The sequence below is a fragment of the Lissotriton helveticus genome, chromosome 6 (assembly GCF_964261635.1).
Source record: "Lissotriton helveticus chromosome 6, aLisHel1.1, whole genome shotgun sequence".
Taxonomy (NCBI): domain Eukaryota; kingdom Metazoa; phylum Chordata; class Amphibia; order Caudata; family Salamandridae; genus Lissotriton; species Lissotriton helveticus.
This window is the reverse complement of record NC_136067.1, coordinates 1,644,035,817-1,644,059,242: the sequence shown is the minus strand read 5'-3', so window position 1 is coordinate 1,644,059,242 and position 23,426 is coordinate 1,644,035,817. Positions and strand designations below refer to the sequence as shown.

The 23,426-nt window shown below is 45.3% G+C and overlaps 1 protein-coding gene across 4 annotated transcripts in view; it reads left to right on the top strand.

Moving 5' to 3' along the window:
* CCDC88A (coiled-coil and HOOK domain protein 88A) overlaps window positions 1-23,426 on the top strand; it is an 822,041-nt gene that overhangs the window by 499,516 nt on the left and 299,099 nt on the right. For all 4 annotated transcript variants that reach the window (XM_078649494.1, XM_078649496.1, XM_078649495.1 and 1 more), the window contains exons 14-15: window positions 8,985-9,122; window positions 9,294-10,364. In XM_078649494.1, the coding sequence (XP_078505620.1) occupies window positions 8,985-9,122; window positions 9,294-10,364 (1,209 nt within the window). The remainder of the gene's footprint in view (window positions 1-8,984; window positions 9,123-9,293; window positions 10,365-23,426) is intronic.

Here is a 23,426-nt window from a genome sequence, read left to right as displayed (position 1 = left end):
AACCCGGCTCCTGTTCGGAAACCCGGAAGATGCCACGCATGCGCGTGTGGGTGCTTTTAAGGAAACGTAAAGTAATGGACATAGAAAGCGGGCGCTCCTACTTCCAGAGCGAAAGTGTAACGTAAAAAATGGACATGTCAGGGTGTAGTAATATGCGAAAGTGGATCACGTTCATACAGTGACAGACTTTTCTACTGTGTAAAAAGCAAAAAAGGAGTGTAGAGTAGAAAGGTGAAAAACAATATAAACATGGAAGCAGAAAAGAAGGGGAAGGGGAGGGGGGGGAGGAAGAAAGGGGAGAGTGTTCTATAAACTATCAGTCCAAAACAAATAAATACAGGAGTGGAAATACGAACACGTAAAAAACAATATAAATGAATAAAGACAACTACTTCACAGTGAAATAAAGAGATCAATGTACACATTGTAAAATGTCATCAGATAACACTTCCTGGAATCATAAGTAGCAACTGTATTCCAAACGTTCATTCAGTCCTTTCGGTTGGACCGCCCGAAGACGGTATATCCAGTACAGTTCTCGTTGTAGTAAATGTTTTGAGTTGTCCTTGTGTGGAAATTTGTCGACAGTTTCCAAAATTAGAAATCTTATTTGACTGGGATTGTGTGAATGTTCGGTATAGTGTGCAGCAATGCTGGATTTTAAGTTTCTGGTACGAATGTTACTGCGATGTTCATTTAACCTGATCTTAATTTTCCTCTCGGTTTTACCCACATATGGGAGGCCACATGGGCATTTAATCATGTAAATGACATTGTTGGTGTCACATGTTGCATTCACGCGTAGGTTAATGATGGTACCTTGAGTGGGATGAGTCAGACAGTCGGTTTCTGATTGAAGGAGTGACCAGTGTTTGCGAATAACCTCTTTGATTTGTCGAGAGTGGGTAGAGTATTTAGATGTGAATACAGATCGGGTGTCTTGTTGTTGAACCTTAAGTTTAGGTTTAAGTAGGTCTTCACGAACTTTCAACCATATTTTTGAAAAACCACCCATTTTCACATACAAACGTACTAAAACCATACAACAACTCATCAAACAACCATCTCCTACCAGTGATACCATCTTCAAAGGAACCATTCCATGTCACAACTGTAGCCACTGTAACAGCATAATTCCTGGATCCTGTCTGACTCATCCCACTCAAGGTACCATCATTAACCTACGCGTGAATGCAACATGTGACACCAACAATGTCATTTACATGATTAAATGCCCATGTGGCCTCCCATATGTGGGTAAAACCGAGAGGAAAATTAAGATCAGGTTAAATGAACATCGCAGTAACATTCGTACCAGAAACTTAAAATCCAGCATTGCTGCACACTATACCGAACATTCACACAATCCCAGTCAAATAAGATTTCTAATTTTGGAAACTGTCGACAAATTTCCACACAAGGACAACTCAAAACATTTACTACAACGAGAACTGTACTGGATATACCGTCTTCGGGCGGTCCAACCGAAAGGACTGAATGAACGTTTGGAATACAGTTGCTACTTATGATTCCAGGAAGTGTTATCTGATGACATTTTACAATGTGTACATTGATCTCTTTATTTCACTGTGAAGTAGTTGTCTTTATTCATTTATATTGTTTTTTACGTGTTCGTATTTCCACTCCTGTATTTATTTGTTTTGGACTGATAGTTTATAGAACACTCTCCCCTTTCTTCCTCCCCCCCCTCCCCTTCCCCTTCTTTTCTGCTTCAATGTTTATATTGTTTTTCACCTTTCTACTGTACACTCCTTTTTTGCTTTTTACACAGTAGAAAAGTCTGTCACTGTATGAACGTGATCCACTTTCGCATATTACTACACCCTGACATGTCCATTTTTTACGTTACACTTTCGCTCTGGAAGTAGGAGCGCCCGCTTTCTATGTCCATTACTTTACGTTTCCTTAAAAGCACCCACACGCGCATGCGTGGCGTCTTCCGGGTTTCCGAACAGGAGCCGGGTTTCACCGCACATACGGCATTGTACCGTTCTAACCTCTTATGATTCCCTCACTACTTTAAATACTTGGTAAGAACCTCTTGCACACTTTTGGGTTTTATTTTTTCTTCTAATCTTCACCTTTGGGAACTTTCAATGTTCTACCTTGCATGTTCTCTTGAATACTTCACGGTTCCATCACGACGCTATCTGCACCTCTTTATACTTACACTTCACGTCCTATGAACACGTAACATTTTTTACTTATGAGGCATGCCTTCTGTCACCGGGTTATTTACACGGCTACACGGGCAATTTTCAGGTTCTATTTAAACATCCTAGTTTCTTTAATATGCATTTTACTTGTATTGCCGAGCTCCTTTATATGGATTGATTACATCGAAGTCCCATTTCTATTAATTTCACAGACCCCCTGAGGAAGCGCACTGTTGTGCGAAATGCATTGGGGATTCGTAACCATGTGGATGCTTTAACATGTTATTCATTGAAGATTAATCTTGGAGATTATGTTATGAGGATCGTATCATATGAATTCAATATGACGACAAATGAATAAATAGTTGAAACTACTACAAATACCATGGAGTAAATTCATCTTGTACTTTTTTGGAATACCTTGTTTACTTATTTCAGCATTTTTATGCCCAAGAGTACTTCAGGTTATTCTTACTCCCTGTAAGATTTACCATAGAATCTATCTCTGCACCTCAGTGAACCAGGAGGTGAACACCTGCAGTACCTACAAGACTTTTAAATTTGCTTACATCATTTCAAACTTTACAAAGTGAGTGCAGCAGTTCTCTTTCTTTTTTGTAATAATTGATGGAGGCCACAAGGCATTCAGGATTCAAATACATATTATTGATAATGAAACAGTCCATATTGCAAAAAGGATTACAAGGTCAATGTTTTGTCCCCAGTGGTTAAATTGACCATGGCCATCATTTGGACAGGGTCTAATGTAGTTAAAATGAGGTACTGAAAAATATGATGAGGATTATAAAACAACTGGTCACCCAAGTGAGAGAAATGAATTGTGGAAATAAAAGATAAAACAAGGGTAAGCTTACCTAGGAACGGTCTATGGGATCACATCCAAGGCAATGAATGTCGACAGCAATCGGCACATGAAAAACCTATCTCAAGTAACAATAGAAAAGTGTTAATGGGGCAAGCCAGATGAAGTAATCGATGGACTGGCCAAAAGGCTTGTGAATATGTCAGGAGGCCTTAAATCCCAAAACAGCTAGGAAGGAAATGAGGGACCAGGAAGGGTGAGAAAACTAAGGGAAACTGAAAATGGAAATATGTATAGTAAGCCAGTACCAGGGGAGAACTAATCTCTCCCAAAAAAAAGTATACCTGTTCAGGAAACCAAGCGGAAGCAGCTTAAAAAAACTGAAATGAAGTGAGTGCAGTGAAGGGCTCTACATAGCTCTAGGAAGATATAACAGCCTCTCAAATGACAAGTGACAGAACATAAGGGGCTCATGAGCCGTATTAGCAAGCGTTTCTGAATCGATGGGGGGGCTCATTAACCAGAGCCAACGGGCCCATGGAAGAGTGCCAGTGCATCATAGAGGGCTACAAGGAATAAAAAGAGCCTGCCACTTGGCATGTCTCAAAGCATGATGGAATCAGTAGTCTACCCATCGCCACAATTAAATGGATCCCATGGTCAGTGGGAACTGTGGACAATAGCATATACGGATGTAAGTTGGCACCTCTTGAATAGAAAAACCAGAGATGTAGGATAGACAGATATCAAAAAGGTGGGAAGAAAAATCCACCATGCTTATGAGGAATCCAAGGGTGTCTCCCAGTAGTTAATAGGAAAACGAGAATCCACATAGATCAGTCTATTTAACTAGTGGGGAAGCCAAGGAGCATCTCACATTGGAACAAGGGATGAAAAACACACTTTAAAATTAGGCCCAAAGCAGTTAATGCTAAAAACCATAAACAGGCAGCAATCAAGACAGATATAAATCAGTAATATAGAGGGAGAAAAAATAGCCAGAAACCGGTCCTAGGATGCTTGATTCCGGTCCAGGGAAGACATGGCTTGGCAGTTCGGGCTGGACTGTTCCCATGAGGCACAGGGTCAAGGCTGATTTGCATATGGCCATGTCTGAACTGGGGTGGTGTGGTGAGCAAAAAAACGATGATTTAGGCCCAGATCTCTGTACTGGGGTGAATGTATGACATTGTTCTGCAGTCTGTCCATCAACTGTTGTTTTTGTATTTGTCACCCCGAGTGGGACGGGTATGCTCAGACGTGAGTCCCGTGCTCCCACGCCACTGGAGTCAAGCTATCCTGGCTGAAGACGGCTGATAGCCAGAAACCGGTCCTAGGATGCTTGATTCTGGTCCAGGGAAGACATGGCTTGGCAGTTCGGGCTGGACTGTTCCCATGAGGCTCAGGGTCAAGGCTGATTTGCATATGGCCATGTCTGAACTGGGGTGGTGTGGTGAGCAAATAAACGATGGATTTAGGCCCAGATCTCTGTACTGGGGTGAATGTATGACATTGTTCTGCATTCTGTCCATCAACTGTTGTTTTTGTAGTAGTCCAAGACTACACCAGCCATCTCAAACTACTCGGCCAACGCTTGTTTTATGTACAGTGGGCGATGACCCTTATTCCGGTGATAATAGTGTGGAGTGAGAAGTACCAGAGGATAAAATTAAAGGTTTATAATGGAATGATCACCTAGCACTTGTTTCCCCACCAGCTGCTTTACAATCATCAAACTCACAGCTGGATGACAAAGAAAGTTTTTATGCCTGTTTAGGATGGGTATCTTTTTTTTATTTGATCTACCAATATCAGTCAAGCAATCAGATTGTTTTTATACAATTTCAAGAGTCCCACTCACAAATTTGGTAATGTCATTCCAATAGTTGATTTCATTTGGAATTAAGGCATAAAGATCATAAGAAACCCAGCCACGCTCTCAACAGGTGTCCCTCATCTGGATAAAACTATAAGGCTTCAGGCGAGTCACCTGCCTTTTTAATTAGTCATTCTCTGGCCAACTCTATAGTAATGCAGGGTGTCTAAAGAACATAATGAAACCCATATACTACCTGTCCCACACCACAAAACAGAGGAAGGATGCGTTTGGATAATTTTTGTAAAAGATTTGCAGTTGTAGGAGCAACTATGGTTAGAGCGGTAAACTCATTAGCCGTCCTTAGCCATTACAACAGACAGATCTGGTTGGAATCAGCACACATATTGATCTTTTACCAGAGGACAAGAGAGCTGAGGCAAAGAACATCCTGCATGAAGGGAAGAAAGCTTCATCCAAGATGATAGACTGTACTATGGCTGTAGAGGCTACATGGTTCAGGCAGCTTGCAGTGGTTGCAGTTCTCTGAGGCAGGGTTGGCTAAGCCAACATCTTTCAGGCCAGAGTAAGATCTTGGACATGCCTTATGAAGGAAATGCACTTTTTGATAAGCACGTGGATAAGCCCTTGCAGCGATTTAAGACTTTTACTTACATGGCACGATCACTTGCTATTTTACAACAGAGATGCCAGCCCTTTAGTGGAGCTAGAGACTGAGGTCAATTTACATTTAGAAGGGCAAATCCATCCAAAAGATATCCACTCTTTCAGCTTTCTCATCAGTGGTACCAGCAATAGTATCCACAACAGCAGTAAAGGTCTCCACTTTCAACCACGTACACAAAGCAAGCTCCTCAAAGAAAACCAGGATATCAAAGTAAGGCCTCTGTCAGGAGATAGTGCATGACAAAGAAGCTTTTCCCTCAGACTTTTGGAGGATGAATCACCTATTTTCACAGGCATTGGGAGTGTGTAACTATAGACCGATAGGTTTTTGACTTCATATTAAACAATCACTCTTTAGAATGTATCCAATGATTGCCAGATAGTCCTTCTCATTGTGTCCTTCGTCTGTTGCAATTGGAGATTCTAACAATAATAAATAATGGAACAAATCCCCTTTACCCAACAAAAAATGGATTTCTGCTCTTGCTTCTTTCCGATAAAGAAAAAATCTGAAGAATGGAGGCTGACTGGTTCTTCTAAAATAAATACCTCAGAAATCAATCATTTTGCATGGCCACACTCCAAACCATTCTTCAACATCTGAACCATTGATTCTTCATGATATCATTAGCTCTCCAAGATGTACCCCTATAAGTCCCAAACATCACAAACCTTTATGTTCCTCCCCTTTGACCTCAAATTTGCCCTGCATATTTTTACAAAATGTCTAGCTCCAATGGCCTCACATTTGAAAAAGAAAAAGTCACCAAATGTTTTCTTACCTCAGGACTGGCTAAAAAGTCAACCAAGGTTTGTCCACAACTTTCAGAAAATGTAGGGCTTACTCTCAACAGAGTCAAATCATACCTCCAACCATGCAGGAAGATAACATTCCTTTGGATCATTCTGGATACTACAAAAGACATGCTTGAAATGCATAAAAAAAATTATGAACATTGCCAACAAATTGTTAAAACGAGATTCATAATGCCTGTTCAAAACAACTAATAGGGATGATGTCATCAAGAATCACTCTAATTCTGTTTTATTGCCTATGAATAAGGCACTGGAGAAGGAGTGGATTACAACCCAGGGTTACTTCAAAAATATAGAGAACATCACTCTATAAATGAAAGCTGGTGTACTTGCGAACTCTAGAAATAAATATTTCAGTAGGTTTGCCTTTTTTGCTCAAGTACCACACTTTGTGTTGACCACAGATGGTTCCCTAGACATGTGTGGAGTGCATTTACAAGATCTGGTAATAATCAGGAAATGGGCACTGAAAGAGTTGAGTTTGTATATCATCTCCTACTCTTAAAAGTTGTGGCATTTGGTCTTCAGACTTTTCTGCCTAGAACCAGAGACTCTTTCATGCTAGTAGACTCAGATGATACAACAATAAAGCAACATGTCAACAAACAAGGAGGCATAAAATCCCTGCTAATATCGGTGCACCACACAAAATGTGGGAATGGTCAGTACAACATCAAATCACATCTATGGGAGAGCATGTGCCGGGCACTGACAATCAGTGGATTGCCTCTTAGAGCAGGATTACAAATAACTGCCACAAATGAGAATTAAATCAGCAACTGCTGAATGAGATAGTCAGTAATTTGGGGAAACCAAAGCTGCATCTGTTTTAAACTGTCCAGAACCGGAAATGCCAATTTTACGCAAGTGGACATCAACAACCAGAGTCATGAGGGAATGCATTTTTGTTAGCATGATCAGGAATTTTTGACTACGCTCCCCACTCCCCCCTCACCTCCCAAAACCCATAGTTTCAAAGGTGCAAAAACAACTAACAAAACTTTACAAATGTAAATGGACGCCATTCTGCCCATACTGTCTGGACAATAGGAACACCTGTATGCCCTCTAGCCTGGAACAGGTGCTACCTTATCAATTACACCTGGCCCAATCAGGCGTTTCTCAAGCATTTGTTAAAGCACCTTTAGCGGCTGTTTCACGCTTCAGAATATCTTCCAAAAACCATTTCTGTGATCTAATAAAATTGTGAAACTTTTTAGAGCATATCCTTCATTGAAGTATCCACTAACTCTTTGGCTATTAAATAAAGTACTTTTGCAGTTGATGAACACTCATTTTGAACCCATTCACAAAGCTGAACTGCAATATCTTTCCTGGAAGATGGTGTTACTGTCAGCATTGACTTCTGCAAGAAGAGTGAAATATAGTCCCTTTTCTACATAGAGCCATACATGCAAATTTGGGATTGACCAGGTTATATTAAGTTATAACCCTTTTATCATTCCAAATGTACCATCAGATTTTCACTTAAATGAGCCAGTGGTTTTAAAGATATTCTTTCTGAAGCATGTGGCGGAGAAAGCCCTTCCCAACCTTGGTGTAAGAAGATGCTTGAGATTTTACATTGTCAGGACTAAAGAATTTAGAAAGACAGATCAACTGTTCGTACCCTGTGGTACCCCAAACAAGGTCTCTCTGTCAAAACAAAGCATAGCCCACTGGATCTCTGTGGCTATTGTGTTTTGTCATTGCCAATATCACTAACAAGTAAGGTGAATGCACACTCAACAATAAGTGTTTCTACTTGTACTGCTGTTTCTGCTGGTGTGTCAATACAAGACATGTGTAAGCAGCAACGTGGAAGAATATACAAATATTCACCCAGCATTACTATTTGGATTCAACAGTACAAAAGGACGCAGTACTGGGGCAGCCATTCTTAAAGTGAGCCTTTTTTGTCATTCACTTCTCAATATCTGCAACAATAGTTTAGTATTTATTGTTTTACTGCTTACTATTCTTGTTCAGTCATGTGACTCTTTCAATGATCCAATACAGGAGAAGGAAATAAATTACTTACATGTAGCTGTAGTTCTCCAGTATTGGTATTTGTTATAGATCCACATGCGCCTCACCCTCCTCCCTTATGTGGTCCCACCTATTCAGTACAACTCACTGTTCTTCAAAAAAGGTTCACTTTGTTAACCACTTGGCTGCTAAGGGGTGTGGGAGTGGGTCCATTGACTTTCCATTGAAATCAATGGAAACTCCATGACGAGTTACCCTTGTCATTAGCACTGAAGGGGTTAAAGAAGATCTGAAGTATGGGAGCCTGTGAGCAAGTGCTGTTCAGGATGCTGCATTCTGATTGGCTGAAGCTTAGATATTCTCAAATTATGTGGACAGGATAATATGTAAATATTTTTCACCCATTGCAGGAATTGTTTGTCATAGTACTACTTTCTGAATTTTACAGTAGGCCACCTAGCTCGATGACTGGAATGATTCAATCATGTGAATTTGTGAAAGATACCAATACGGGGAAACGTCCATTACAGGGAAGTAACCTTTTTCCTGATAGCAGAAAGTGGATAGTAGTGGGTGTAAGTGCTAGAAAAAAACATCTTACAACCTTTAATTTATTCTTATTTTTGTCAGATGGATAATGGCTCATTTACATGATGTTTGTTTATCATTTTTTTAGTTAGAAAGACTAGAAAGTGAAATGTGCCATGAGAGACAAAGCCTTCAAAGTAGTCAAAATTTGAACAATGATTTACTGAAAGAAAAAGGACAACTTGAGAAAACACTTGAGACTCTTCGAGAAAACTCTGAACGACAGGTGAGCAAAACGTTTACATTTCACATGACAATTTTTCAAATCACAGTAGTTTCATATAGGTGTTATAGCTTCATTTTTTTCAGAATTGTACTGCCATGTTTCCTTCATGTATTAGCAATTAAACTGAATAGAAATCATCTAATGTTTTTCTCTTTTTGTTTCATTGAGAAGATAAAAGGACTGGAACAGGAGGCAGAGCATTTGAATCAAACTATTACGTCGCTTAGACAGAGGTCACAAATTGGCACTGAAGCACGAGTAAAAGACATTGAAAAAGAAAACAAAATTCTTCATCAGTCCATAAAAGAAACCAGCAGCAAACTAAACAAGATGGAGTTTGAAAGGAAGCAACTGAAAAAAGAATTGGAACTTTATAAAGAGAAAGGAGAAAAAGCAGATGAGCTTGAAAAAGAACTTCATCACCTTCAAAAGGAAAATGAACAATTGCAGAAAAAGATCACAAGCTTGAAAATCACATGTGAGAAGATTGAGACGCTGGAGCAAGAAAATTCTGTCTTGGAATTAGAAAACCGTAAGCTAAAAAAGACTTTGGATAATCTAAAGAACCTCTCATTTCAACTGGAATCATTAGAGAAAGAGAATTCACAACTTGATGAAGAAAACTTGGAACTGCGAAGAACTATTGAATCTCTGAAGTGCACAAACATCAAAGTGGCACAGTTAGAATTAGAAAATAAAGAACTTGACAATGAAAAGGAGCAAATGAGGAGAGCAATGGATCTTATGAGGGCTTCATCTAAGAAGACTGAACGTTTAGAAGTCAGCTACCAAGGACTGGACACAGAAAACCAAAGGTTACAGAAAGCTTTGGAAAATAGCAACAAAAAAATTCAACAGCTAGAAGGTGACATTCAAGACTTAGAGGCAGAAAACCACACAATGCAAAAGAATCTTGAAGAGTTAAAAATATCCAGTAAACGACTGGAACAGTTGGAAAAAGAAAGTAAACTGTTAGAACAGGAAACATCTCAGTTGGAAAAAGACAAGAAGCAACTGGAGAAAGAGAATAAGAGGCTTCGACAACAGGCCGAAATTAAAGACATTACACTTGAAGAGGATAATATGAAAATTTCCAGTTTGGAAAAAGAAAATAAATTGCTTTTTAAGGAAGCAAATGTTTTAAAAGAGTCATGTGTAAGATTGAAAGAGCTGGAAAAGGAAAATAGGGAACTTGTTAAAAGAGCAACAATTGATAAGAAAACTCTTCTCACGTTGCGAGAGGTAATTTTTCAAAATATCTAGCTAACATACCTGTGTATTTTTTCTGAAAGAGTGCACTTTAAATGTGTTTCTGTATACAACTTAATTGAAATAGGGTTCTGAAAAAATAGATAATCTTGTAAATAATGATGTTTCATGACACTGTCCATCTTGTGCACAGCACAAACTTTTTAAGCAGCTAGGCACCACCCTTCTCTGTTCACAAGCCATTTCTTAACAGCAATCTCAGTTGGTTATGTTGGTACTGGCTGTAGAGATGCTAGTTCTGTTTTAAAAGATGCATTGTTTTTATGTATTTGTTTATAGTTTTATGATTTTTAGTTTACACTTATGTTTTTCAGTTTCTGCTTTTGTTATTATTGCAAAACATTGGCACCTTCGCTTGTGACCACTTTGCACCACATGTGGTTATATGACTCCTCATCCAACCTCCTGTCAGGAATAGGAATCTATGCTAATCAGACTGGAGGTTAGATTCAGCCATAAGCCACTAATTTTCAGCCATTGGGCTAAGCTAAACTTGACTAGCAGGTTGGTTTGTAGGGAGTTTTACCGCCTGACAGGAAGCATAAACTTTATTCTTACTATTCCAGAGGCAAAACTGACAAGCTAATCTCACTACTAGAATTAAAGCAATATGAATTATAGCACCATTTTCTTATTTCCTTTTCAGTCCTGTGCTGGGCAACTACTCCGCTATAACTAAAATTCACCATGAATACAAGGTTGTTTTAGCAACATAAGTTATACTGCTGTAAAAAGGAGTTTCACAGAATTTCATTGCTGAAGTCAAATCTTGAAATGACTAGAGCTTGAACATTAGTTGTTAATTGTTGTCTAGAATTAACGTGAGTTAGACAAGGAAGTAATGTGCAGATTTGCCAACTTGATTGACACGTAATATGCGACTGAGTGTAAAGTCTTTAGTAAAATCCAGAGATTTTTCTGTGAGCAAAGTTGAAAGAAGCCTCTTGTTGCCAGGCCTTTTTGAAAGAGGGGTTTGAAATTGATTCTGTGATGGGATGAAATTGGGAATTCAGTCTATTGTGGGTTAAGGCTTAAAAACTTTTCATGTATCCATGTAAGCAGTTTTACCAGACAAGATGCCAGAAAAGGCTCTGTTGTAGGTTTTCTTCCTGAAGAATTCCTACTGCTAAAACCACAGCGTTTCTTCAAGAAGAAGACCTACAATAGAGCTTGTCTGGCATCGCCCTTCGAATTTGTAATTCTCTCTCCCCTGAAATAAGATTAATCCCTCCAACTACATCTTTCAAGAAAGAATTCAAACTTTTATTTATGAACACATTTCTAGACTAAACCTTCAGAATTCGGTTTTACGAGCTTACTGTTATTTTATCTTTTATGTATACAGATTATGCTTATTGGTTATATGTTTTTGCCTTCATTCACTAGGGTAAAGTTCGCTCTATATAAAACTTTTCAAATAAATAAATGAGGGAAAAGGGATGTTCCCAGTCATAGACTTTTATTTTGGAATTCAACTGTGTGTCTGCCACCTATTGGTAAAAGGAAGCACTTGATTCAGTGAAGATTGTACTCCACAGTTCCTTGTAGAGTTTGACCAGCACTTGAGCTAGGGTTGAGCCCTTAGCAATGTTACAGGCCATTCCATCCTTTTCAGATGCATTGAGTCACAAATGCTTTTTCAGCCCTGAACAAACTACACCAGAGCAAGGAGTGGACCAAGGGATTTTCTCACAGATGGAATAAAATCTGCTCTGACAAATGGATGTTAGACAAAGTGTCACCTGAATACTGAACAGATTCCGACAAAAATGTTTTTCAGCAACAACTTTACGCTAATGCGCCGCAAATCAAAAACATCTTCCTTTGAACTGTGATCTTTGTTCCAATGGATTTCCATGCCTTTCCTATTATTGTGGGAATTGTTTAAAGCACAAATAAGTTTCTTTTGGCCTATGTACAGCAGTTGATCTTCATTCCATTTAAGGTTTCTTAAGCAGGATTCATGTCTATAAACTGCTCTTGATGAGTCAAGTGCCTGGTTCACAAACCTTGTTTAGCAGTTTACATGAAACTTCCAGTTTATGAATAATCTTCAGGCCATGGTTTGTGAATTCTTTTAATTCCCTAAATCATCCACACACCAACTACACATGACAAGACCTATATTTATCAACTATTCTACCTTTACTAACTATCAGGCAGATGCATCAAGCAAAATACCTCCCGGTAAAATACCGATTCGGTAAAACAGGCGGATACCGACCGCAAAACCCCCAAATGCAATGCATCAACACAAATCGGTAAATATTAAAGAATTGCTAAAAAAATCCCCTCGGTAAATTACCGAATCGCTATCCAGCCAATCGGAAATAACGAAAACCAAAGCAGGCCCAGGAAATACCGAATTGCTAATAAAGAATCGCAACGGAATGCATCAAAAAACGCAAATACCTAAACCTCAAACAGCGCTATTTAGCATGAGCAAAATAAGGGGAATCTCAAACTGGAGGTAAAGTGATTCGAATGAAGAAAAAAAAAAAATTGAAAGGTGCTGACAATCAGTAACCCTTTAAAAATGAGCCTGGAAACCCCGTTAGTCAACCAAAATGGACGCCCCCTACGTGCTTGCTCGCAGGAGGAGGATTCAGGCTCAGCGAAGGAGGATGATCCAGGAAAGGGTCTTCAAGGTGCGCATAACATTGCTGGGGCAAACAGAGGAGCAGGTGTACGCCCCCCCAACACCGACAGGCACATGTGCTCAACACAGCAGAAGGGCAAAGGAGGCGGACATACATCACACGGCATCACTTCTGAGACGGGTAAGAAAGAGCCATGACAAGATGATATGCATTGCAAGGGTTTAATGCCCATTAACACCTGACTGGTGCTGATTAATGTAACAGAAACATGAAGCAGCGTCAATAAAATCAAAAGATGAAATGTCCATTGATAACACAGGTGCTGCATGTGGCACTACAGTTGGCCCATGGTTACCTCACCATGGCCAGGGGGCCATTGCATCATGGCTATTTACGTTTGCCACGGACACCCAGCCTCCTATCCCGTGACTCCTCAACATCTCCTTGATGACTTAAATTGGCTGGTGCGCTGCGCGCGCTGCGCCTCCTCCCGCTTGTCTCAGGCATGGTGACGCTGCTCACACTTGAGGCTGCCTCACTCACCTCATCCCCTCCCACACTGCTGATACTGGCTGTTCCAGACTGCAGATGCTCCACTGCAGTGGTCACTCTATCGAGGGTCCTTGCCACATCCCCACAATAATGGCCCAAGTCAACCTGCAGGGACACCGATCGGCGGGCTTGCACAGCTTCTTGATGGCCTTAATTGTGGCATTGTTACTGAGTGAGTACTGCTTATGTCTCCTGCGCTCACTCCGTTGGCCTGCAACAACCGCTTGTGTGAGTTCCTGTAGGCATTCCTTAATGTCATTGTTGCCCTCTACAACGGCTGTGGTCAGCTCACGCACAGCGTCAGTCATTGATGCAAATCTATTGGACATTCTTGTCATGCTCATGTTCATTGCACCCATGTGTCTCCCCTGCAGGCGCTGAACACGCAGCATCCGGGTCTCCACGACTCCATACACATCTGCAGGGTCAACAGTTGTCACAGCAGCCCTACCCAGGGATCCAGCCCGCTGTCTAGCTCACAGACGTGCTGCTGTTCGGGCGGTTGGGGTGACGACAGCCTGCTGCTGTACATTTGGGGCTGCTGGCCTCTGCTCCGTCTCCATCTCCTGCAGGGAGGGGACATTTGCCCTGCGGGTATGTGTGGTTGACAGGACTGGTGGAGGTGGTGTTGGTGTTCTTGACCGAGGTGGTGGTGGTGGTGTCCTTGTCCGCTGTGGTGGTGGTGGTGGTTTTCTTGTCCGCTGTGGTGGTGGTGGTGTTGGTGGTGTTTGCGGTGGTGGTGAAGGGGAAGGACTGCCTCCATGTTCCAGCGTGTTCTCCGCATCGGTCACCACTGGGCTCTCACAGATGACTAGGCGGCTGCTGTCATCTGATTCCATGGGGGAGGCATCTGTGTGTGAAACAGAGCATTGTTATAAATTTGTGGATGTTGTTTGTTTTGTTTTTGTCATCTACATAAAGGACATATGTGAACTGACATTTGGGCCTTTGCTGCTGTTTTCATATCATACACCTCAGGGGTCAGACATGCGCTCTTTCATGTAATGACTACAACTCCCATGATGCAACACTCTGTTGAGGGATTGTGCTTTAGGCACGGCTACATGTGCACTGTGTTTGGCATGGGGAAATGGGCAGGGGTTGACAAGACGCTGCATATCTGCGCTGGCATGCATCTTACCTTGTCCACCTTCCGCAGCACCCAAGGTGTCCAGTTGGGTGACCCCCACAACAGCTTCCGGCTCGATTGTCGACTCCACAAGGTCCTTGAGGGCTGTGTTCGGTGTCACATTGGAGGACCCACCACCTGTGCCAGCCGCATCCTTCACCCTTTCCGCAGTCCTCTCCTTAGCCCTTTTGCGGAGGTCGTACCACCGTTTTTTAAGGTCGTCGATGCTGCGGTGGGTGACTCCGACAGCATTGACGCTGTCCTTGATGCGCAGCCACATCCTCCTCTTCTCCGCCTCTGGCACCTTCCGGGAGAGCTTGCCAAACAGCCTTTCATGCCTGCTGCTGACACCCTCTATTAGGATCTCAAGTTCCTTGTCAGAGAACTTTCGTTTTCTCTTCCTGGGGGTGTCCTTTCCCTTGGTTGCTTCTTTCTCCATTATGCACTGCTGTGCAGGTCCTGGCCACTGCTGGCTATGTATTGCTCCTCTGCTCCTGTGCTCTGCCTCCTCCTCTGAGCTCCTCTGGGCACCGAGTGAAGCATGGGCTGTGCTACTTCCTGGTTGTGATGTCATCAGCCTGCTTCCGATGCGCCGCGTCTTTTTGCGATTTCGCTATTACCGAATTCGCAAATACCGATTCGGTATTTGCTAATTTGGTATTTGCTAATCTTTATTTTGGTTCTCGCAGCCATGTTTTCGCAAATGTTACTGATTTTTACCGATTCGGTAATATTTTGCGATTTTATTGATGCATCGCGGTTTGCATGTCCTTATTAGCGATTCCTTATTTTTCGCTAATGAGGACTTGGAATACCGAATTTTGATGCATCTGCCAGTTAGTTCATTGGGAAATGAAAGTATTTTCCACACTTCTAGAGTGTGGCTTCATTGCACATGGGGCAGTCTGTGACGAACGTGGTGCTCTAGTTAGTGCTCTACTCATGGATAACAGCATCAAGATTTGCCAAATGTGGATGATACACAACTGTATCTGAAAGTCTCTTCAACTTCAGACATCGAGCACCTCAAATACTGCTGGCACATTATTCAGACCTAGATGTCCAGCACCTTTCTGAATCTCAACCCAACAAAGACAGAATTCCTGTATATCGCCAAGAACAATACACAGTACAATGACATGAACTTTGATGGCTTCAAACGCCATCTCTCACTGAATGCCAAGTAACCTGGATTCACCTTGGACACGAATCTCACCCTCAAAGAACACATTGTCAAAGAAACAAAGATGGCTTGTAACCAGCCCTTTCTTCTAAACAAAGTGAAACCCGTTTTTTTCGGATAGCAATTTTAGACGTGCTGTTCAAGCACTCATACTCTCTGGGTGATGGTAATGCCTTGCTCCATGGCCTCCCAGATTACCCTTGGGCCCCCCTTCAGGGCATCCTGCATCCTGCAGCACATCTCATGTAAGGCCTGAAGAAATATGATTAACACCCCATCCTGTCAGATCTCCATTAGCTCTCCTGGCCAACCTACATCATCTTGAAAACCAACTACATCATTTTCCATGTCATCACGTCCAGCACCTCCAATTATCTTCCAGACATCTCTGGTGGTACTCTGCACACCTGCAACCAGGACACTTTCAGACAGTAGACTAAGAAGTATAAAAAATGAAAAAGCAAGGCAGCAGGCCATATCACCTGTGCACCCAGGATCTGGAACATCCATCAGGACCACCCCAACACTGCTTCAGTTTAGGAAAGAATTAAAGATCCACCTCTTTAAAGAAAGGTACCTCACAATGCATTAAAAGATTATTAACCTATAAAGGAGCTGCCTCTCCTATTACTCATTGATTTTATGCCTGTCTTTGACTCTACTGCCTTCTGGCTAGGTTCACGCTGTAGCACTACATCATACATACATACATAGCTCGCCCCTTCATGGGCCATTTGAAATGTTTTTTGCAGAATGTGGCTTTTGGCAAGCCAAATCATGGGACAAAAAGAAAGGTCTTGTTTCTCCTTGTTCATTGAAGTTAACAAACTGGAAGCCTTCCAAGCCAGCAAATGTCAACTTTTGTCTTTGGACCAAGGTTTGGCGGTATACATATACATAGATTTAACACTTTCAAGTCTGAACTGTTGATATATAAATCACAGCTATCACCACAACTGCTATACAGGTTTACTTCTACAAAAAGTAGGACATTGCACTGTAAATTTTATCTTCTTGCCAGGTTTGGTTTAAATCTATATAGTACTTGGAGTACAGGCTTTTGGTCATGTCCTGTGCCCTCTACTGACTAAATAGCTGAAAGCTATGCATATTGGGTTCTAGGACAGAGTGCTGGGTGGAGGGGCTTGACTTTATTACAACTATACATTGTGGAAAAGCGTATGCAGTAGGTTTTCAAATCTGATTGCCATAGCCTGCACTTATTGTTCACTGTGTATGCCTGAAGGAAATACTGAGAAGGCCCTGGGTGCTTACCGATACCATGAAGACACATAATGCTCAGATAGGTCTATGGTGGACTGTGGCAACTTACTTGGCACCAAGCTATGGGGAAAAATTACTGTTGGTGGGCCCTGTATAATAGAACAAGGGAATCATTTTATTACTGGTAGCTTGTTATGGGGTGGTCACCCTTACAAGGTGTTGACAACACTGGTGTAGGGGATCGTCCCTAGCAGGGGTAAGCATCCATAGCTTATAGTGGCATCTGTTGCTTCTGACGGTCATCTGTGATATTGATTATCTGTCCTTGGCATCTATTGGCCTTCCCTTGCATGAGGAGGCCTTCCTGGCATACAGAGAGTATCATATGTAAAGCACAATCTTTGATGCTTGATACTCTGGGAGCCAATTATTGTGGCAAAAATATCAAGGAGCAAATTATTGAAAAACTACGTGCATATAGGTCAGCATAGGTTTACAATACTTAACTCCATATCTGTATACCTTCAAGATACATTTTTAGCTGCCCCAAAAATTCAAAACTTACGGTGTTAAGGTTATCTTTTTAGCTACCTGAAAAGAACTTGAAACCTACGGAGTTAAGAATAGTAAGTCTGTGATGGGCGTGGCCGACAGCATGGCCGACTAAGACGTGCATTGCCGGAGCTCCGGCCGAGCGGCACTGAAATCCGACATTAACAGATTAACCCCAAGAGCCACGAACCTAATTTAAACGAGCCCGAGACTTTCTGAGAGCTGGGGAGTAATCCGGGACCCCGGACCCAAGCTGGAACTGCCCGAAAGTTGGAAGGAAAGTAGCCGACTCTGCAGCACCCTGTGGGTCAAGATGGCGACCGCGACCCACTGCTGAGGCGGAGACGCAGAAGTTAGAGTCCGCAGCCTCGGCAGAATCGGAATCCGCGCGCCGGGACGTTGTATTGCCCAGGTACACCCAGTGATACGGGGTGACTGCGACCGGAGTGCCTGAAGGGGGTACGGAGGCGACACTGCATTCCGGCCGCCTTTACCAAGATGGCGGCCGGTGGACTTCGCGATCGGTGGAGGTGGCGATTGGCGGCCACCCTAGCACTGAAGTGAGGCGGGGAATCGGCGGTGCTGAGGAACGGAGGAGCGTTGGTGCTGCCAGTGGCCAGAAGTGGCGAACACCAGGGACTGCGCACCGGAGGCAGCAGAGAGACGCTCGCGATAGCCTGGGGAGGCGGCACCTGCGAGGCAGTAACAGATGCGGTCAGTACGGGGGGACGTGCTGTAATACCGGGGGCGCACTGAAGAGAAACTGTGCCAGAGTAATCAGGCCTTGCCCGCATCACCCCGGCGTCCCCCCTCACCCCCACCACCCGGCGCGCTGCTACCGGAGCGCTGACTTGGATACTGGCACTGTGACCGGAGGACGCACTCGGCCAGAATAGAAACCTACAGCGGGTAGTCAGACTGCCGGGAGTAGACCCGCAGGGTAATCCGGAGTGGCGGTGTTTGGAGGTGCCGGGAGAGAGAGCGTGTTATTGCTGGGGCCCGGCCACCCCCTGCGTCAGCGTGGTGCCCGGACTGCCTTCTCCCAGGCGGCGAGCGGAAGGTGTACTCCGCTGACATCCCCGGGCTGAGGTGAGGAGGGGGAACGGAGGAGGCTGGAGGTGGAGGAGTGAGAGTGTGGCCCGCAAGCAGAGGCAGACACCACCAGGGACAGAGAAGCCTGGATGCCCGAGACACACACGGCCGCACAGGTCCAGCAGGGGCACATGGAATTAGCCAGGCGAGCCTCGCGGCAACAGTGAGATACTACGGGGCAGGGCTGCCGGCCTTGCCCTCTCTCCCGTGCCCATCTGGCGGAGGAACGCTCCTGGCACACGGGCCTCGGCCTGGGAGACGCCCACAGGAACAGCGGGTCGATCGGACTCTGGAGTTAATTGGGAAGCCAGTGATTACGTGGGGGGGGTCGCAGCGGAGCACAGGGGGGCATCTGCTATGGATCCGACGATGTGGAGGTCAGGGTGAGAGGTCGCATTAATGGGGAGAGACCCGGGGTGAACCCTGCTGTGAGGTGAACACGAGGGACGTCATTCCCCACAACACTACGGCCCGGGGTACTGCGAACCGGACTGAAACCACTACCACCGCACTGGCCTAACCCGCGCATTGGGCGTTCAAGAAGTCACTGGCGAGTGACCCGCGGCGGGATTCGTCCCGGGGCGAGGACAGTCATGGGGAAGAGAGACCCGGTGCCTAAATCCACGAAGCAGGGCCCCATGGATAACTTTGCAGCGCCAAAACATGCAGCGGAGCAGCAGCGGGCGATATCCGGTCCGCAGTCCGAAACTGCGATGCTATTGGCAGCCATCCAGGCGTCCAGGAGTGACATTCAGGAATCCCGGGCGGCACTAGAGGTAAAGATTGGAGAGGTGGGCTCCGAGATAACACTGCTGCGACAGGACTTTCGGAACCTGACTGACAGGGTGGCAGAAGCCGAAACTAGAGTTACTGAACACGATGCCTCGATCACGGCCCTGAAGAAAGACATGGCGGAGCTGCAGGCCTCGCACCGTCACTTACAATGGAAGGTGGACGATGCGGAAAATAGATCGAGGCGCAACAACCTTCGCTTTGTGGGTTTTAGGGAAGGAATTGAGGGGAGGGACATGGCCTCCTTTCTCCACGCCTGGCTGACTACTTTTCCGGCTGCGCAGTTCTCCACGTGTTTCATTATTGAGAGGGCACACAGGGCTCTCCTAGCCAAACCGCCGGAAGGCGCAAGGCCGCGACCAGTTATAGCGCGATTCTTGAACTATGCTGATAGGGACTTAATCTTACGAGAAGCCAGGAAGTTGGGAGAGATCCGGATGGAGAATACAACTATAATGATTTTCCCGGACTATAGTCAGGAAGTGTCGAAACAGCGCTGCTCCTTTGATTCTGTAAAGGCAAAACTGAGATCCATGAACATTACCTACATGCTCCTTTTTCCAGCAAAACTCAAGGTGCTCTATAAGGACAAATCTGTTTTCTTCTCACATCCGGAGGAGGCTTGGCAATGGATTGAAGAACGTCCTATCCTGAATAGCAGAGAGGCGGCTGGACGGGAAGCTCTGGACAGGTCAGTGCGGGAGAGGCCGCGTTGGGAGCTTCCCAAGCCGCAGCGAAGGAAGCCCGGGAAGATGGGGAAACAAACGCCAGCGACGCCTTACCAGACCCGTGGTGCCAGTGGCAGGAGGGGAGGCAGATCGACATCGCCTGGAAACAACTCGGTTGCGGGATCCAGGTTCAGCTGCTTACGGAATGGCATCCGCTCTGAGGGTGAGGAGGGGGACGAGTCGGAGGGCCGCGCCTCCGGTGGTGAGGAGGAAGATGGCATTGGAGACTCAGTTCACCCGCTGGTCACAGAAATCCTAGACTTGGAGCAGGACTCGTCGGGCCAGGGGCCCACTATGGACACACAGGACTCGCACTCATAACCGATGAGGCTCAGGGACTAGTGAGATCGCCGCTCGGCCAATGGGAGCACGCAAGTTGACACGCCCTTCAATGTTGTTCGGGTTGCTTATACAGTTCTTTGGTTTGTGATGGGTGGGAAATGTGGGAGGGCGACAGGCCTTCTCCCGTGGATAGTTTGGTCCCAAGTTGGGATGCGACTGGAAGGGGAGGGAGGTGGGGAGGGGGGTGGTGGGGGGGGGAAGGTTTTCAAATTCTCTCAAGTTGGGGTCCGGGGGGGTCAGGAGGAGGAGGGGGGGGCAGTTGAGGAGCAGCAGCAACACAACTTGCCACGCTTTGTAACACTTCCACTACAGAGACTCACCTGGGATGAATGTCGTACCGCACGATGGCTAGTACACTAGACACCCCGCAAGTGGGTGACACGGGGGTCACCGTCTTATCATGGAATGTGAATGGTTTAGGGTCAAAGATCAAGAGGGGCTTGGTGAACGCTTACCTCAAGAGGGTGACGCCAGATTTCATTCTTTTACAGGAAACTCACCTTAGGGGCAATACGTGCGCGTTTATAGCTAGAGGCCGTTACACTGTGCTAGCGCATACTGGGTACACTACAGATTCCAGGGGGGTGGCGATCCTCGTAAAAAAACGGCACCGTTCACTGTCACCCGTACCTGGCTGGACACACAGGGGACTTATGCAGGCATACAAGGGACCTGGAAGAGGCGTAGGTACACGATTATCTCGGTATATGCCCCCCCAAAACTACAGGAGCGCACCCTCAAAGAGATCACCTCTATACTCATTGACACAGCAGATACAACACAAATAGTGGGAGGGGATTTCAATGATGTCATGTGCGAATCACGTGGCCGATCAGGGACACCACGTACTCGGGGGACAAGCTCGGCCTTAGCACGACGGATGGATGCCATCGGACTCACTGATGTCTGGAGATGGCTCTACCCTACCCAAGAGACATACTCCTACTACTCAGGGGCTCACAGGGTCTTTTCAAGACTAGACTATATATTCATGTCCAGGCACATTCTTACATCGAGTGACAGGGCGGAATACAAAGCGAGAGGACTGTCAGACCACTCTCCGCTATATGCACAGCTGGGACGGGAGAGAGGGGGGAGGAGGGCAGAATGGCGCCTAGCGGCATGGGACCTCCAAACACCGGAAATGCGGCGGGGCATCAGAGCTGACATTAAGGTTTATGTGGCCGAAAATGAAGGTATGGTAGATTCAGGGATCACCTTCTGGGAGGCGATGAAGCCGGTCCTGAGAGACCGAATACAGAGCAGGTTGGGAGAGAGGCGGCGAACGCAACAGGCTGAGGTAGCTAGTATGGAGACGTCTATTCTAGCCCTAGAGACGGAATATCAGAGGCAGAGGGAGGGGGTACTGCTGCGCAAACTATTGGATGAGCAAAGACAGTTCAGGGAATTGGTCACAGACGAGGCGCGTACTCAGGCGTTGGCAACTCTTCACCGGTTGTATGACGTGGGTGATAAGTCCGGCAAACTCCTAGCGTGGCTTGGAAGCAAGGAAAGGGCGGCGAGGTGGGTAGATCGGATCACATTGCCTGACGGCAGCCATGTACACACAGACGAGGCCATAGCGGACGCCTTTGCGGCCTACTATGAAAGCTTCTATGGAGCCAGGGACCTGGGTACGGAGGAGGACGCGCAGCAGTATATGGCGAAACGGAGATACCGACTCTGTCCCCCGAGGCTAGCGCGGCTCTAGAGGCGGGGGTGACCCTTGAGGAAATATCTGATGCCATAGCCTCGCTGAAACCAGGGAAGACCCCTGGGCCGAATGGCTTTCCAGCTGAGTTTTTCAAACAAGCTGCTGATCTACTACAGCAACATCTAAAAACACTGTTCTTGGAGACGTGCCAGGCGGGGAGCCTACCGCCAGACCTCGCCTTGGCCACTATTGTCCCGATTTATAAGGAGGGCAAACCAAGGGACGAATGTGCCTCCTACCGCCCCATTTCCCTCCTCAACATGGAGACAAAGATCCTAGGCACGATTTTAGCTAAACGACTGCGGTCGGTAATAACGGACCTCATACATATGGACCAGTCAGGATTCCTCCTGGAGAGGGCGACCAAGTTGAACCTCCGTCGCACGCATAACTGGCTGCAGGAGGTTAAGGGAAGAAGTGAGCCCCACTGGTTCCTCTCCCTGGACGCGGAGAAGGCCTTCGACGCGGTGCACTGGCCTTTCCTGATGGCGTCGCTACAGAGGTATGGGTTCGGCCCTAAGTACCGGACATGGGTCAAGCTCCTGTACACGGCGCAGAGGGCGCGTGTGCGGGTAAACGGAAGGTTATCTCGCGAATTTCTAATCGGCACCCGCCAGGGCTGCCCGCTATCTCCCCTTCTATTCACACTCACTATAGAAATTCTAGCGATAAAGGTCAGACACAACCATGGGATTCGGGGCTTCTCGCGGGGCGGTATAGACTTGGCGCAGGAGAAGATATCCCTGTACGCCGACGACGTACTGTTGTTTGTAACCGAGCCAGACACAACGATACCGGAATTGTTCAAGGAGCTGGATGGCTATGGTGCCAGGGCAGGTCATACCATTAACTGGCACAAATCAGTCCTCTACGACCCGCACGGTCTGGAGCGGGGAGAGTGCCTACCAGGGCAACTCATACATACCAGGGAAGGCTTTCAATATCTGGGAGTTTTCATCGCTCTAGACAGGAGATTATCCTTCAGCAAAAATATTGCCCGAGTCATGGACTGCGCCACGACAGAGATAACCAGATGGCGACAGCTCCCGCTCACCCTACTGGGTCGAGCGGCGATATACAAAATGATTATCCTCCTGAAGTTTCTGTATGCGCTACAGAACGAGTAT